This window comes from Falco rusticolus, chromosome 13 (genome assembly GCF_015220075.1).
Source record: "Falco rusticolus isolate bFalRus1 chromosome 13, bFalRus1.pri, whole genome shotgun sequence".
NCBI lineage: Eukaryota > Metazoa > Chordata > Aves > Falconiformes > Falconidae > Falco > Falco rusticolus.
Window position 1 is genome coordinate 17216597 of NC_051199.1, and position 14656 is coordinate 17231252.

The window sequence follows — 14656 nt, forward strand, 5'->3', positions numbered from 1 at the left end:
GAACATACTCCTCTTCCATACATTAATCAGACTGGCAACAGTAACAGATTCCCACCTGTAGTTTTCAGGAGAACCCACCAGTTTGTCAAAAGCCGTACCCGAGATCTGTATTTCTTTAGGACCTCATTTTTTATGATACAGTTCCAGATGCTCAGAAGAAAAGGGCAAGACATATGCAATACATAGGGACTGGGATGCATTCTGAGATAACATGCCCACAGAACACTAAACGAGGGCAATTAGTGTCCTCTTCAGGCAGAAAATCAATATACACAGTAGAATTAATGATAATATTCAAAAGAACACTCCAGAACGATAAAAAGCATTATTTGATTTATTTTAATACCACAATGTTCTCGCTCTCAATGCCATTCTGTAGTAGTGAATTCTATAAACATACTCTGTGCTACACAAAACCAGCACTTCTTCCATTTGCCTTTCCATTTCAGGACACGGGTCCTCGTTCCTGTACCTGGGGGTGTAACGAATTGCAATCTAGAGGGATGTGAAAAAATAAATAGTCACCCACACTGACAGAAGACAAAGTCTATTACTAGAGGTGTGTTAAGTGCTTCTCAGATGGTCAGGAAAATACAAAAACAATTACACAAAACCAGACAACAACAGCATAGAATGTTGTATGTAAGTATATGAAAATGGCAAGTACACAAGCACACAGGATGCAAAAGTAAAAGCTAAAGTCCAAGAAAGACAAAAAGTCACAAAATCTTCATGAATAAATTTAGATCAGAAATTAGATTAACATTTTGAACAAATAGTCAAGAAGTAAGAAGTAGTACCGGTGTCACAAGAGAAACCAATGGACTGCTGGCATTGAAGTTTTATGAACTGACTGCCTAACTAAAGCAGGAGATGGGACAAGATGACCCAGAAGTGCCTCCTAGTTCTAGATCTTCATGAGTAGCGAACTGTGCTTTACCTAACAGATCTCCCTCTAAAGCAGGGATCTTCTGTCCCTTGTCAAACAACAGTTACATCCACAGGAGAAAGCAAAGATTAACTATTAACAGAACAGGGGTGACAGGAGATGGGTGAGCAATTGTGCACACAACACGTGGCACACACGTTACTCAAACATACTCCTTACGTATTTCACTTGTGAGGATATTCTATACATAAAAGGGTTGCTACCTATGCATAAAAACTTCAACTTTATCAGATAAATCCAAAGCATGTCTGCAAATCCATGGAACTCCATTATTACAAGGAAATGTGATTTGACTGTAAAGTGATTTTCCAGTTCAAAATTAATCATGTCCAATAAAGAATACCCCTTCAAAATCTTAATGTCTGCACAGGTAATGAGTTCCTTGCACACTTGCTACCCAAAGGATAAATGTAGAAGATAACTGCAGATCTGGAGGAACGTAACTTCTCAGCACCTTGAACTTAAGACACTTTCTAAAAGTCCACAGTTTCAAAGCAATTCAATATTAACTGAATGTGATAGATATTCATTTGGATTTTCATTATTTAATTTGAACCTACATAGTACCACAAAAATACAAGCCCATCAGATAATATCCATTACTCAAATTAAGTTTCTAGATCACTATAAAATGTTATCCTTTTCTATACTACTGGTAAAATACAACTTACTTCCTTGGAGAAAAAAAAATCCCCCTTTTCTGAATACAAACAAGTAAGCATTAGTAATACCAAATTCCCTTCTAGGGATCTATCACAGAAATAAATCTCATCCAGCATATACCAGAAAACACAGAAGCAAAATCCTATATACCTGAACATGCTGCATGCCTTCATTTGAAACCAGAATAAAGCACTGAAGCCCTCATGAATCAGATGACTAACTGCATTTTACAGCTAATTACATCCTCAGATGTATTTAATGCCAGCTGACAATAATTTCAAAACTAGTAACTGGTGTGAGAGAGTGATGGAAAAGGTAAATATTATCCTAAAATGCACCAGGAAGAGATAAAAAGAGAGAAAGATTTGTCAATGCTTTTCTTTTAAACATTAGTGCATTACACAGCCGGCTGTGGAATTTTGGTCATCTATCTGAAAAACAGGTTAATGTCAGCTCTGAGATGGGTTCCTGCAGTGTTTATGTTAGGGAAGACTGTAAAAAACCCTGCCTTCTTTGACCTAAAAAACAAAGCAAAAGACAATATGTGACAACACTCTGCAAAGACAAGGCTAAACACTACAGAGAGAGAAGAAGTGTCTAAACTAAAGCAAGAGTTTGGCACAAGGACAGAAGGGATTATACCTGCTATGAATACGCTCAGACTGGAAACTAGAAAGTGTCTAGCCATCAGAGCTCAGAGTATGGTGGAGCCTCACAGTGGGAATAACATAAGGAAAATAACCTAATTAGTTTTAAGAGGGAGATTGAAAAGTTTAAGAATGTCTCAACAGCAGGGGACTGGATTTGGGAAGTGCCTTTTAGTCCCACGTTCAAGGAGGAAGACTGATCAGAGAACAACCAGAACCTGTATCTGCATAAATTTCCATTCAAAAGCATTCTTGCAAATTAGTCTCATCAGGTTTAACTAATCACACCTTTAGTTCATAAACATAATCACAGATTCATGCAGATGTCAGACACATGTGTGTACCTGACTATAGGTTAGTATCTGGAGTTATTAAGTGAGCCTCTATTTTGCCACTGATATATTAAACATCCTTAAGAGAGATAAGTAGCTCTGTAGCAGTAATATGGAAGAAAAAGTGAAGAGGATTTGGAGTGAGTCTGGACACCCATGCAGGTGTTAGCATGAGAAGTAACACACACTGTTGTGAGACCAGTATAAAAGTCGAATTAGTTTTTCTTCTGTGTACCATCTCTCGTGAGACCCAGTTCACAATGGTCCAAATATAAATTTAAGGCCACTTCTAAATTAAAATGAGTTAAACCAGAAAAAAAAATTAAGTTTGTTGTTCGGGTTTTTTTCAGTCTGAAGGATTAGCTTCATCATTGTCATGTAAACAGGAAAAATCATTAAAATTACAGTAGAAATTATAGGTACAAAGAACACAGGGGAATTAACACACTGCAATATGTGTTAGCGTGTTCTCAAAACTTCAGAAAAGAGCTGCTATTACACTTGGTGAAATCCTATCTCCACTAAAACAATACTGCAGTCTTGATAAAAATTTCATCCCTGAATTTTTATTTACAGTTAAAGAAGTATATCATTAACTAAAACAAGCAGTAAGAGCTCTGAGAGGGGCTGCCTCAGATGAACAGGAAAAGAATTAGCAGATGATTGTTATTTGGTTTTGTTTTCACTACACATTGATGTGTAATTGCTACCATGACCTGAAGATCTTCTCTTCATTGTGTGTGACATCCATACACAATTCGGCAAAATCAGCTCTTTCTCTCTTACCCCAACAGCATTTGTCTGTCCTTGACAGTCACCCAAAAGTTAACTCCCCAAACCTATCAGCCTCCTGGGCTCTGACTTTGTAGTCTTTTACCCATGAACCTTCTTTCACTCCCCAACATAGAAACCACAGCACAGTGCGTTGACATGAATTCCTTGAGCTCAGAAAGCAAAGCACAGTCTAAACACAACCCAACACAATACCAGCTGTGCAGGAGCAACAATGGAGTGACCACAGCTTTTCTTCATACCTGCTTTTTACCCCAACAGCGTGCCCGTACTCCTCCCACCACTTCTCAGAGGCAAATAGCATGCCTAAGCACACAGAGCTCTGCCAAGAGGAAGTGGAGGCAGAGCCGCCAGCAGTGCGCCAGGCAAAGGGCCCTGTCTAGGAGCAGCCCTGGGCCAGAAACGCTTCTCCCCACACCCACCCAAAGCGGGAGGGAAACTGCCCACTCCATGTCCCTCCCTAGACGTGATGTTCAGACACTCGGCTCTCCTCTCCCTGCAGCTGCCCTCTGTCCCTGAGAGCCAAGCTACGAGATGACTCGGGGGTGCTACAAGGGGCAGCCTGGCACCCGCCGCACGGGGCAGCCCGTCAGTTCACCCACTAGGCCTCGCCACTGCAGGCTCCTCTGCACCTGCCTGCACCCCACCCGGGGCTAGGCAGGCGCCCCCCTAGGCTGCCCGGGCCGCCAGGAGAGGAACCATGTGGCCAGGGAGGAAGGCGCAGGGCGGCCCCGACCCAGGCAGGAGGGACGAGGCTACGGCCCCGCAGCCACCACTGCGCCCCGCAGCCACCACTGCGCCCCGCAGCCACCACTGCGCCCCGCAGCCACCACTGCGCCCCGCAGCGCGTGCGGGCGCGGGGTGATGACGTCGCCGGGGCCGCTCGCCTCCCCCAATGGCCGGGCCCGGCGCTCCCGCGCCTCGGAGGCACCCCAACATGGCCGCTGTCTCGGGCGGCCCCAGGCCGAGGCTTCGGTGCCCGGAGGGGCTGCAGGCGATCCGTGGGCCCTTACTCCCCGCACGGGATTGCTCCCGGCCCAGAGGGCTCCTGAAGCCTGTCCCGGGCTTGCCTGCCTCACTGTCCGGCGCTGCAGAGGCTGCCCGGCGCACAGCCTCTCCTGCCTATTGCCGGCGGTCTCGGGGCTGCTGCTTCCCCTCGACCCGTTCCCGACGTGTTACAGGCCTGCCGGGCCTGTAGCAGCCCTTGCCTGGGGTGAGGGAGCCATTGCTGCTACGGCACCCCAGGAAGCACCCTGAGGCAGCCCGCTAAAGGACAAAGGGACTAAGCTAAACCAAGGACGGCTGCGCTGGGCCTTGGCGCTGGTTGGAAGTGTTTCATAGAGCTTGTGTTTCTGGCTAGCCCAAAGATGCCCCCTGATGCCATGCAGGAGATGGGTTAGCGCCCAAAGACTGTGGGTTATCACAGCTGTTGCCAAACTGTGCAGAACTGAGGTTTAGTTAAGCTAAAGAGTGACCCAAGGCTGGGTGTGATGCCGATTTGGAGCATGAGCCCTTTTTAAAATGCCTCTGTTGGGAAAAACATAATCAAGGTGGGAGATGGCAGTGATTTAATGTGGCATAGCTGCCAGTTCACCTTGGGCAGCAACCTAGGAAAATATGCCAGTAATAAAAGAATGGCAGGCAAATGGTCCTCATGGTTTGTATTGTCCCTGAGCCTTGCTAATGGGGAAATGGCACTGAGCATCCTCCAGGGGAGAAATGAAAGACCATCCCATATGCCAGCATGGGCTGCCTTTGGCCCAGCCTCACCCTTGGGTGGCTGCAGATTGTGTGTGCAGGCAGGTCCAGTTACCTCCTTGAATAGCCCTTGCCATAGCAGGAGGCAGGATCCTGACTGAACAACTGCTCTGCTATTAGCTTTATTTCCACTGTCCCCTACGCTGTTCAAAGACAGACTCGCAGTGAAGAGTTGTTTGGTTTGATTTTTTTTTTTTTTCCCCTGGGAACAACTGAAGCCTATCTATGGATTTTAATTGCTGTGGAAATCTGATGTGAATTAGAAGTGACTATGTGCTGACAATCTCTGTCTTTTACACACCTGCATATGGCTTTTGCAACATCACCCTTTATGATAGTAAATCTTATACCACTGTCACAGCATTTATATCCTGAGATCTTCTGGAAGCCTGGGTCTTGACAGAAAACTAATTCCTAGTATAGTGAGGTATTTGCAGGAGTTTGTCATTGCATGCTATTATTCTGAAACCTTCACTTTCTCCCTCAGAGCTGTCCACGGAAGTGCTTTAAGTCATATTTGCTTCTACACACCCCTGGGAAGCTGTGGAAAACCCGCTCCCTCAGTCAGGCATGCTGGACAAACTTGCTTCTTCCTGCTGGATTTTACAACTGCAAACAAGGCTTCAAAACAAAACAAAACAAAACACTCACCAGCAACACCAGCAGCCCTGCTCTGAACATGTGGGATGCTTCCCTGGATCCCTGCTCATTTCCTGGAGTGAAACTCAGGCACACCAGTTCAGTGCTGTCCTGAAGTGTGTGGAGGCTTTTTTTTTTTTTCCCCTCTCTCTCCTTCTTTTCTTTTCCCTCCTTCCTTGTGTTGATTTGTGGGGGCAGAATGACTTTGATTTCAGCAAGTTTGCTGTTTATTCACGTCACAAGTTTGACAGCTTTACACCAAATCAGATTGCTGGGTTTCAGGAGAGCTCTGAGGCGTCACTGGGAGCTCCTTTAGATTAAACTCGCCTCCCCGGTCTCCCCCCTCTCCCCCTCCTTCAGAGCCATTTAAACCTCTCTGGGGCTTTTAACAGAAACGTGCTCCCAAGACCTGCATTTCATTCTGCCACTAACATGGTAAGTGCTCTTTGCATTTCTGTCGACCTGGAGTCAGAAAGGGAGGAGCTGGTCTCTCTGCCTTGTGGGGGTTGCACCAGGTTTTGTGCCCTCTTTAAGATGGGGAAAGAAGAGGGCTCTCGTCTACCTGCAAGAGCAGTCTTTGCTGCTGTGCCTTCCCATGGGTGAGCAGGTTCCCTGCTCGAGGCTCTAAACTCTGCCGTTGCCTTGCAGAGATTGAGAGCTGCTGCACTTGGGGCTTATTTGGATGAAGGGAAAGGGGTGAATCCAGAGACAACCCCAGGTTTTGCTACTGTGCGGTCTGGGACTCCCGCAGAACTGCAGGGGCAGAAAAGAGTGCGAGCAGCCTGCAGGTCTCTGCTGGCTTTGTGCTGCTTTAGAGCCGAATCGAGCCCCCAAGGTGGGAGGAACGGAGTGGCCAAGGACAGCCCGCGTCCTCCCTTCACCTTAAACCGGCTCGGGGTTGGCTGAGCAGTATTTCCAAGGGACTGCAGGAAACTCGGCCACCTTCCTGGCGCACCTCAGCCCGGAGCCCCTCTGCCGCGGAGGGCTGCGGCGGGGGCGGCACTGCCCAGCGCTCAGCAGCGGCGGGGCGGGGGGGGGGGCAGGGCGGTGCGGTGCCACCGGGCTCGGGGCGGGGGGGCAGCGGGCAGCGGGTCAGGGCTGGCAGCTCCCGCGGGGGCAGGCGGCGCCTGGCAGGGGCTGAGGGGCTCCTCTGCGACAGGTACCCGAGCAAACCCCGAGCGAGGCGGCGGAGGGTGGGAGCGCTTCCCCGCGGGGCAGGGACCAGCCCCCGCAGCGCTGGGATGCTTCCCGCCGGGATGCGGCGGGGCCGGTGCGGGGCTGACACCGCCTCCCCTCGGGGCCCGCCGTACCCCGGGGGGAACCCACCGCCACGGCCCCTTCCCTCCGCAGAGCACCGGCCGGCCGTGCCCGCAGCCGGACATCGCCGGGGGCCCGGGCTGCGCCTGCCCCTGGCCCGCCCCCGCCGGGGTTTCCAAGGAGACTTGGGCCGCCGTCCGCGCCGCGGAGCCGCCGCACAGCCAGGGCCGGCGGGAGGCTCGGCCGCCCGGTAAGTGCCCGCCCGCCGCCGCCGCGGGGGACCCGGCCGCCGTGCGTAGCCGGGCTGGGCGAGGAGGTGGGAGCGGGCTTAACCCCCCGGGTCTGCCCCCCCAGGCCAGCTCTGCAGCCCGCAGCTCGGTGCCCAGGACGCAGTGTGGCAGGGAGACCAGCTGTCCTCCCAGCTCTACAGAAACAAGCAGGTAAAGGCTCCGCGCCCCCCTGGTTTCTCCCCGCCAGTTCTTTTACCCTGTATCATGTATCGCACCTTCTGGGTTGGTTTACAGCAGGTCTCCCTCTCACTGGCACGCATGTGGGAAACGCTGGCAAACTGCTTTACGTGGGTAGGTTTTGTTCCTTGCTTGAAGTATGTCTCCCCCGTGTTGTCCCATGAAGCTGGAAGAACTGTTGTGGGATACCCTGTTCATCCCTCCCCTTTTACAGCATATTGCGCCAGCTGCCTTGGTGCTAGAGAAGACCAGGGGCATGACCAAGGAGTCCCTCAGGCCCTCACGATGCAGAGCCTCATGCTGTTGACTAAAAATACAGTGTGTGCATCCTCCTGAGTCCACTAGGATTAACTTCATGAGAAGTGATTCCACCAGAATTACCTACTTATATGGAGGATCAGCCGTTGACCAACAAGTATTTCCTTGTTACTTTATTTTCTCTCTTTCCCTTTTTGTGAATCCCGTCAAGTAGCAGCAGAAACTCTGAACAGTTCTAGATGAAGGAACCCCAGACAGATCAGTCTGATCAAATACTTGGAATGATATTTTGACACAGTGAAGTTGATAGATACTCATTTACTAACTGTAAGGTCCCTGGAATCAAACCCTAGTTCCAGAAACCACTGTATTTCTTTCTTTGGCTCTACCACAGTCATTTCAATCTGTGCTCTTCAGCCTGTGGTCAGCAGGTGCCCAAGGTCCTTGGCAGAAGATTCTTTGTCCTCCTAAAAAAAAGTCTCCAGAGCTATGATCAGGAGACAAAAATCTCTGCAAATACGTAGACTTCTCATGAAAAAGTGTTGGGCATCAGCAAATCAAAACATATCTGTTCAGCTCTTGGGACCTGGGATTATTTCAGCTCTGTATATACACTGGGATTGGCACAGTAGGGTCCAGGATTGAAGGGATCACCGAGCGGTACTGTATCATAAAGAATGGCAGTTGCATCTTCCTTCTGCACCCTACCCCCATAAACTGTGAGTCTGCAGCTTCTCTCTCCTTTTCTCCGCCAGCCAACTACAAATGGGAGTGAGAGGGGTGCAAAGGGATGCTTACTGCTGCTCAGGACATCTGGCAGCTACTATCATGCCCGTGATGGTTTCTGGCTGTTCATCGGGCTACCTGTAAGTCTGTTCTGTTATTATTCCATGCTTACAGGGTTTTTTTTCAAAGTAATCTTCTCAAACACTCACGAAAGAATAAAGGAAGTTGCCTGAAAACTGAACAGTCGTGCCGCTTAGATTTATGAAGAGAAGAGGCTGGAGCGGGTGTGTTGAGTTCACAAAGCAAACACCCAGATCATCAAATCAAAGCAGCCTGTACCATAGGGCAATTGCTATTAAGTTACAGAGTCAACATCTATTCATCAATATCTCTATTCCACAGCTTCAAGATACTTTGCTTCAGAAGGAAGAGGAACTTGCTAGGTTACATGAAGAAAATAATAACCTCCGACAATACCTGAATTCTGCCCTGATTAAGTGTTTAGAAGAAAAAGCCAAGGTATTGTGTTCAAACCTGCTGTATAGACGTGTGTGGAAGAAACGGGTTGAATAGGAGCATGCCAGTGAAATATATGGAAAGCCCAAGAGAGCAGACAACCTGCAGTGTGAGATCTATTTAACTTCACAGAGCTGCCAAATTCTGGTCGTGGATCTAAGGTGACTGTTTACTCCAGGAATGACATCCTATCAGGTTCTGACTATGGAGACAGTATAACCCAAGACATAATTAAGTGTAGTTTATAAGTAAGTTCAGTTTGTAAGCAAGGTAAAATTATTCCATCTAATGCTTTTTTCAGTGAAAAGTTCAAATTTGAACATACATTTCTTGAATGTGTCTGTTTTGTCAATTATCTTTTTTGGTAAGGAATAATTTTTCCTTTTTTATGTTTTGGGTGATTTACATTAGAATACTGATCTGATTTTTTTAAAAAATATTAATTAAAAAGTTGTGTGTGTGGGTTTTTTAAAAAGTGAAATACAAACTTAGGTACATCAATTTAACAGAATATTTCATCCAACGTAAGTATGAAAGGGTTTTCTTAAGTAAATATTTTGATTATTTTTCTCTCGTCCAAAAGAAAGTAAAGATAATTGTTTCTTGTTGTATTAAAGACATTTTTTACTATTCCAGCCTTGTCCATGAAACTGAAAAATTAATCATTTTCTCATCTCTGTGGATTGGGCACAAAGTAAAAAAACCTGCAAAAAATAGCAGACTTTCCTTTTACATCCTATTCTGAGGTGACAGTGTGGCATGTCCCCCCTCCAATGCCACGACCTGGCTCCTTGCAGTAGAAAAAGTCTCCTTCATTGGGCACAGCACAGAGACATGGCCACCCCTCTGTCATGTGGAGGAGGATGCAGTGTGAAATCATCACAGGAGGTGTCTGAGCAATGAATTCACGATGCGGTGGGGAGCTTCCTCATTATTCCTGCCTTCCTTTGACCATCCCTGGTGCCTGAAGGGCCCTTGACCTTGAATAATGATAACTGAGGTGGATTAATGAGCTCAGAGCCACTCAGTTTCTGCTCTGAACGCTCCCTGGCCAGGATCACACCTGCCCAGTATGAGTGACCTTTGCATCCTCCCTCTTTGTCAGGTTGCCACATTCCCCCTGCATCCCGCTCACCTGCCAAATGCTGCTGGCAGCAGCAGCACAGAGCAGTGCCATACAGCCGGGCGGGGGCTCTCATTTCACACCGTACTGAGTGAGAATGGGATCAAAGCACAGGCCTTATTGACATTATCAAATTCTTCTCTTTCAGGGACTGGATTGTTGCAAAGACTGTAAGGACACAAAATAGTCGTGTTGATATGTTTAAGCACAGGGTGGAAGAAAAAGGATCTTTTATAAGGATGTAGTAACCATCTTGCCCATCTAAAATCAGATCAGACACCTGTTGCTTCCAGGTAGTTAGAAATTCAGATTTTAATTTTCTTTCTCCACCATTTTTTTTTTTTTTTCTAGAAACTGCTATCCTGCCATGGCCAAAAAACCTGTGCTATTCTCAAAAGCACCAAGAGGAGATTAAAAGAGGACCATTGCTTTGTCCCTCAAGAAACTCCTCATGCTTCCAAAGCTAGAAGAAACCTCTTTAATGAATTCAGTGCCTGTGAAGAGCAAGCCAGCCCTGCTGTGGACAGCTGGGTCTTGCAGACTTTAGGATTAAAAGATGTCAACACCATTGATGAAACTTCAGCTAACTACAGTGCCCTATCCACAGACCTTGGAAAAGACACGTACTGCCTGAGCTCTGGTGAAGTAATAGACTATGACCGCAGTGAAGGAGCAGCAGCAGCATATAGCTGCAGCCGTGTGCCTCCAGCTAGCAGCAGTAACCATCCATGCAGTGAGGACTCTCCCTTCTTTCCACAGTTTTCTTCAGCACCATGTGTCTCCTCATCAGTGCCAAGTGTTTCCTCCCTCCCAGCCTATGGGTTGCCTTATTTGACTGGTGATTTGTCACCCAACAAAACAGAAGTGGCCTTCACAACATCCCTAAGTCCTCACCGAAATGTGAGAACGCACACCTTCCACCAAGGACAGGCCTTTGTGCGCAGGGATGATGATGGAGGGTGGAGATTCACCTGGGTGCCCAAGCAGGCTGAATAATGCACCTTCATTGAGGGTCAGCCATAGGGGGCTGTAGGAGACAGACACTTCCATCTTGTGCTTGAGGCAGGTTCAGGCATCAAAGGGCTCTGTTAAATGCTACTTTGTCACCTACCTGCTCCTCATTCCCTCCCAGATTTTCACAGGTGTGGCTCCAGGTTGCACTTGGACAATTATTTGCCCCAGGCCAGATCCTAAAATTGGTTCCACTTCTTTTTGTGCCTGTGTTGAGATACCAGCTTTCACTTGTTTCGTGTTTTTCCTATCATTAGCTGTTCCTTATTATCTGGCAGTTTACAGTCTGGAGTGCTTTCAGCTTTGATGATCACTCCTGCGTGCACCAAACTGGAAAGCATTTTGGGAATACAGATTGGAAACAGCGCCTCTCTCACAGATATCCACAGACGACAAAGGAGGCATAGGTTGGAGGCTGAGGATCATCAATTTCTAAGTGATTCGTGTCTCTCCTATCTACACAGCTTGCCTTGGATTAAGGCAACCACGGGGTTTTGTTAATGTGCTACACTAGGCTGACCTACCTGCAGTTGCATGGTGCTGTCACATTCTTTGATGATGCCTCAAAATAAACAGGATTTGCTTCTGTTGGCTGGAGGCTACTTAATTACAAGTGATTCAGCAAGGTCAGGGGATTTTCGTAAGGTGTGATGAAGAGACTAATGTGTTTGCTGCTGCATTGTGCTTTAATGGTATTTTATCTGTCAGATAAAAGGAGTTTAAAAGGTTTGAGCCTTGGAACAGGAACTAAAATTGGAGATTCTGTAGAATAATGACACTGCCATCACCAGCCAAAGCTCTGGCCTAATATATCAATGGCAGAGATTTTCTCATCTGTGGGTTGTATATACTCAGAGCACTTCTTTTTTCTGCAAAGGATGCATTCCTTTTGCCTGCAGCATCCCACTGGTCTTTTGATTGATTTTATTCCATGTTTACTTGCCTGATTTTGGAAGTCCTCATAAAAGGAAGCCACTCCCTGGCTTCATAAGCGATTTCTGTGGCTCCAGCGGGGCTTTTTTACAACATCAAGAGCTACACTTGTGAAACTGCAGATTTTCTTCCTAGGGAACAACCTCTTGACCTCTTTGTTCTGATCTCTGAGATCACACAGAGATTCATCTGCAATCAACATAAGCCCAGAGTCAGGGCTGCTTCCTCCTCCTCCCATAACGCTATGCTTCTTATGGGAAATGTTTCTCCTGGTTTGGGGAGGCAGTATCACTTAGTGGTTTGACTGAGGCTTTGGCAGCCACAACCTTCAATACCAGCTCTTGCCTCTTCATGTTTCTGCCAGGCAGTGATGGACTGAAGCTAGGACCATCGCTACCTTGAGAATGCTTTAAAAATCTCTGGAGAGAAGGTGCTTTAATGCTGCACAGGACTTGACTTTTAGTAACACTGCTAATGAAATGAAGTCAACTGACATGAAGTAACTCACCAGTAATGTTTTGTGTTACCTTTTTTTTTCTGCTTTGAGGTAGTTTGATGCCTAAGTATTGGAAATAGATTGGTCTCATTATTCTTGCTTTCAGAATTGCCCCAGTGGTATTAAGTACTTAAGTAAAAATATGATAATTGAGGATTTCCTTCCAGTGGCTTATGTCGAAAACTAGATTTTTCTTGATTTTTAGAGGATAAAAATATCTCCTAAATAGCGTCTTGTGCCTTAGAATTGAAATATTGGGGATTCTTCATCAGGAGCAGTAGTGATTTCCCAAAAGACTTTTAAATAAACAAACTCTGTATTTCTGGGTAGTTACTTTCAAGTCAGTCGGGAGCAGACTTCCAGAGTAGGCAATTTGAAAGCATTGATTGTAGGTATTATTGCACTGAATTTAAAACCAAAACAAACAAAAAATACCCAAAACAAACAAAAAACCCCCAATAACAAAGAACCAAAAAACACCAAACAAACAATACACATGGAATAAATACAAGTATTTGTTTGGGGTTTTTGCTGTAGTTGGTAACAATGTGGCCAGCTGGTGAAGACTAGTCAGACAAGACCACTGTTTCTATAGCACTTGTCTGCTTTTCAATGAAAGCAGAAGAAAAATCCTGTCCTACAAACAATTACTTGTCAAGGCATTTTTTTACTGTTAACCTCCTCTTGCCTTACTATGTACGGTGACATTGAAGAAAATACTCCTGTCGCTGGAGTTCTTATTAGTGCGTGTGGCAGTGTAGAAAATGCCTGACCTCAACATGAATATGTGATGGGACACCCTGGTATGTGCACTGTGGCAGGTGAACAGCATGCCAGGAATAGACAGTGTGGCCAGAGGATTACACCCAGCGCAGCTGTAGCTGCCACATCTTTCAAAGCAACTGTAAAACATAAGTAGGGAAAGATCTGTCTATGTTTTCTAACACTATTGAATGCTATTACTTACTTATTTCAATGCTCTGGTGTCAGCAACAGTAGTAAGTACATTTGTGTTGTCAGCAAATATTAATTCAGGGTTTTTTTTTTCTCTAAAGAGTGAGCGAAAGCTTTCCACCTGCTTGTCTTTTCCTTTCCACATTTTTCTATCACTGCATGCGAGAACTTCTCCTGCAGAGAGCCAGAACAAAAACGTCACATCTTTGGTACAATCCCAAAGTAGGATTTCAATAGGAATAAACTGATGCTTGAACCTTTGCCATCCTCTTGTAAAGGGGTGAACAGTCCCTTGTATCAACAAATAAATTATGGATGTAAATGAATAGCACAAAGAATAATTTACCTGAATAAATCATCTTCTTTTCCTGTGGGTTCCTGAGTTTTACTCAGGATGAAGGTGTTGAATCCTGTAGCAGGGATATTTCTGTCTGAGCCTGGCCTGCTGGAGTTCATTTGGGCAGAGGGCTCCATGGTGCTGCTCCTGCCAGCTGATGGGTGCTCCTGACCTGCACGTGCCAACTTAAAATTCTGGTTTAGACAGCTGCTTGAGCAAAGGTCTCTATGTCAATAATATTGCTGATCACTGTAAGAGAGGGAGCACATGGGAAAGGAAACAGAAAAATCTCCAAAGCTTTTAGCAAATAACTAAGGGTGATTTCTTTTTCCCTGACAGCATCATTTGAACTAGTATTTCCTGAGCTACCTTAAAGAACAATAGAAACAAGCTACTCTGTGTCTAACACCAAGCCACAGCAAGCAAGTCAGCCCCAAGGTGAGGAATGAGACTCTTCTGCTTTTTTCTTTTTCTGTAATGCTCCCACCGAGTATTACATCTCAGTTCTCAATTTTACATCTCAATTCTCCATTTAACATCTCAATTCTCCTTGAGGACAAGTCCCAGTCACCAACCCGTTCCTTTAGATAAATATTGCTCCTGTTGCCAAAAGAAAGCCTTTACTCACCATGCCTCACTCTAAACTGCCCAGTTCCTCTGACAGTCCTGCATTTGTGCAGGTATAATAGATGTGGAAAATTAATGTTATGGCAGATTACTGTCAAGTGGTGGGATATGGAGGATGGTTACTGACCAGGCTGGTGCTGGTCCGACATTCTGATTTGACCTGCTGTGTCC

General features: G+C 46.2%; 1 protein-coding gene and 1 long non-coding RNA gene across 2 annotated transcripts; one reads left to right on the plus strand and one right to left on the minus strand.

Moving 5' to 3' along the window:
• Positions 1-314: 314 nt before the first annotated feature.
• Positions 315-949, minus strand: LOC119157087. Its single transcript, XR_005107366.1, has 2 exons — positions 801-949; positions 315-495 (listed from the first exon to the last, which is right to left on the minus strand). It is a non-coding gene; the product is annotated as an uncharacterized LOC119157087 (long non-coding RNA).
• Positions 950-4247: 3298 nt separating this feature from the next.
• GMNC (geminin coiled-coil domain containing) lies at positions 4248-11691 on the plus strand. Its single transcript, XM_037407279.1, has 5 exons — positions 4248-4358; positions 7131-7287; positions 7392-7477; positions 8891-9007; positions 10479-11691. Exons 1-5 carry the CDS (start codon positions 4248-4250, stop codon positions 11121-11123), a joined length of 1116 nt encoding a protein of 371 aa, XP_037263176.1. The 3' UTR covers positions 11124-11691.
• The last annotated feature ends 2965 nt before the right edge of the window (positions 11692-14656 follow it).

Bases quoted from the DNA above. Each gene is read 5' to 3' on its own strand.
- GMNC (XM_037407279.1), top strand. From the start codon at position 4,248: ATGACGTCGCCGGGGCCGCTCGCCTCCCCCAATGGCCGGGCCCGGCGC. The intron at 4,359-7,130 runs GTGCCCGGAGGG...TTCCCTCCGCAG, and splicing joins GGCCCCAGGCCGAGGCTTCG to AGCACCGGCCGGCCGTGCCC. The intron at 7,478-8,890 runs GTAAAGGCTCCG...TCTATTCCACAG, and splicing joins AGCTCTACAGAAACAAGCAG to CTTCAAGATACTTTGCTTCA.